This window comes from Amphimedon queenslandica, unplaced genomic scaffold, assembly GCF_000090795.2.
Source record: "Amphimedon queenslandica unplaced genomic scaffold, v1.1 AMPQUscaffold_6074_Cont21964, whole genome shotgun sequence".
Lineage (NCBI taxonomy): Eukaryota > Metazoa > Porifera > Demospongiae > Haplosclerida > Niphatidae > Amphimedon > Amphimedon queenslandica.
Genome location: NW_003553631.1, coordinates 1 through 1,799, shown reverse-complemented (window position 1 = coordinate 1,799; position 1,799 = coordinate 1). Strand labels below are relative to the sequence as shown.

Genomic DNA, 1,799 nt, shown 5'->3' with positions numbered 1-1,799 from the left:
TCATCTACATTATAATGGTGTCATAATGGTGACAATATTACAATAATCCACAAATAAAAGCTTCTAGTAGATCTACATGTCGACTCACATGCATTGGACTTGTTAATATAGCGACAGTTACTTGGTGATAAACACAATGCTTTTGGAAATAAACGCAACAAATTGTAAGTAGCTTCATGATTTTGGCGGTCAGATAGAGTAACTTCAATAGTATACATTTGTGAAATTTGCCTTCTCCACGTATTTCCTCTAAGATCTTTCAAATAGCCCAAAACAAGAACATAAAACAAAAAACTTTCCACTTTTTTCAGCATCTAAAAAAATATTACAAGAGTAGATTTATATAGCACAAATGGCAATAAACTTACTGTGGATGCAATATCAAAGTGAATAATTTTCGTATCATCTTGTGTCAGATCACTAAGTTTATTTAAAATATTATTGTAAGGAACATCAGGTCCATGAATAGGGATTCTTATTATTGGTATTTCAATATTTAATGAGTTCATCAGCCTTTCTCCTAAACGCTGAATATATAATGACTTTCCATTCCCAGGATTTTTAGATTGAACAATACGGACATAGGAACTAAAGTAAAGCATAAGTCATGAAAATCAGTTGTAACTACATAAGCTTCCAGTTACTTAAATTGATAAATGCAATACATAAAAAAATCTTGAAGGATTATTTAAAATCAGTCAATTAGTTATTTACTGATTGATTACTGTGTAAAAATAACAATAAAATTTCGAAGATTCATGGTAACAAAAGATGCTTATAATACAGGTAGACTAAAATTTATCTGCCAAGAGACTCTCTTAATTGTCATTGAAAACCCAAAACAACAAACAGAACTTGTAAAGACCAGTACAATAATTATATAACAATTAATCATTATAATAATCATAATAGTAAATGTCTATTGGTCTATTGATTGGTGTGTGTACATGTGTGTGCGTGTTATGTGAGTTAATAATAGTTACAATCAACAGATTGTTGTTCATGTACATTTACACATATCAAGTAACCAGCAGTAAATTGATGCCATGCAGTCAATAATTATAAAAAAAGCTTACCAATGTGGATCTACAGAAGATGCTTGTATAGCAGAAGAAATTGTGCCAATACTTGTATGCTTTGGCTTAATAAGGTGATGTAGTAGATATTCTTTTAGAATAGGTCCTGATATATCAGGATTACTCCTTTTATAAGAATGTAATGCAGTAATAAAATGAAGAGAATCTTCATTATTACTACATAACAATACAAGACGATAGCCTACAAACTCATAAAAACTAATTACAAATACTATAATATACGGTAACACCTTTTTTCCCCTGCTTCAATCTGTTGAGTTCTCTCAATGATTCTTCGCATGTAGAATACGATAGTTTTTCACCATGAACTAAGCAAAAAATTCTTTTATGTCCAGGATCAAAAATAGCCCTGCGCCATAACAAAATTACCTATAAAAATGGTTATACTATAAAATAAAAATGTTAAAGTACCTCTTCAGCAGTTGTCTTTTCATTACAAATTAATACTTCTTCTTGAGTTGGAAGAGGCATTTCTTTGTCTTTGGAATAAATCATAAGCACTGTTTGTAGGATTTCAGCTATACAAGTTTATGAAAATTCAAAATCATACACACATAATTAGCTAACCACTTGATGTGACATACAAATTAGGAAATCCAGGATAAAAGTCAATTGCACTTAAGTGCCTATTTTGTGGTATAAGCTCTGTTACAAAAACACTCAAAGTATTCTGACTTCTTTGATAGTCTCACCTATTTTTTG

At 30.2% G+C, this 1,799-nt stretch overlaps 1 protein-coding gene across 1 annotated transcript; it reads right to left on the bottom strand.

Annotated features, from left to right (window-relative positions):
• Nucleotides 1–41: 41 nt before the first annotated feature.
• On the bottom strand, nucleotides 42–1,742 carry LOC109592173 (E3 ubiquitin-protein ligase rnf213-alpha-like; the record flags this gene model as incomplete). Its single annotated transcript, XM_020007704.1, has 6 exons — nucleotides 42–314; nucleotides 369–588; nucleotides 1,077–1,278; nucleotides 1,328–1,466; nucleotides 1,509–1,615; nucleotides 1,665–1,742. Coding segments are annotated over 6 exons (1,019 nt in total), but the record flags the coding sequence as incomplete, so codon positions are not given.
• Nucleotides 1,743–1,799: the final 57 nt, after the last annotated feature.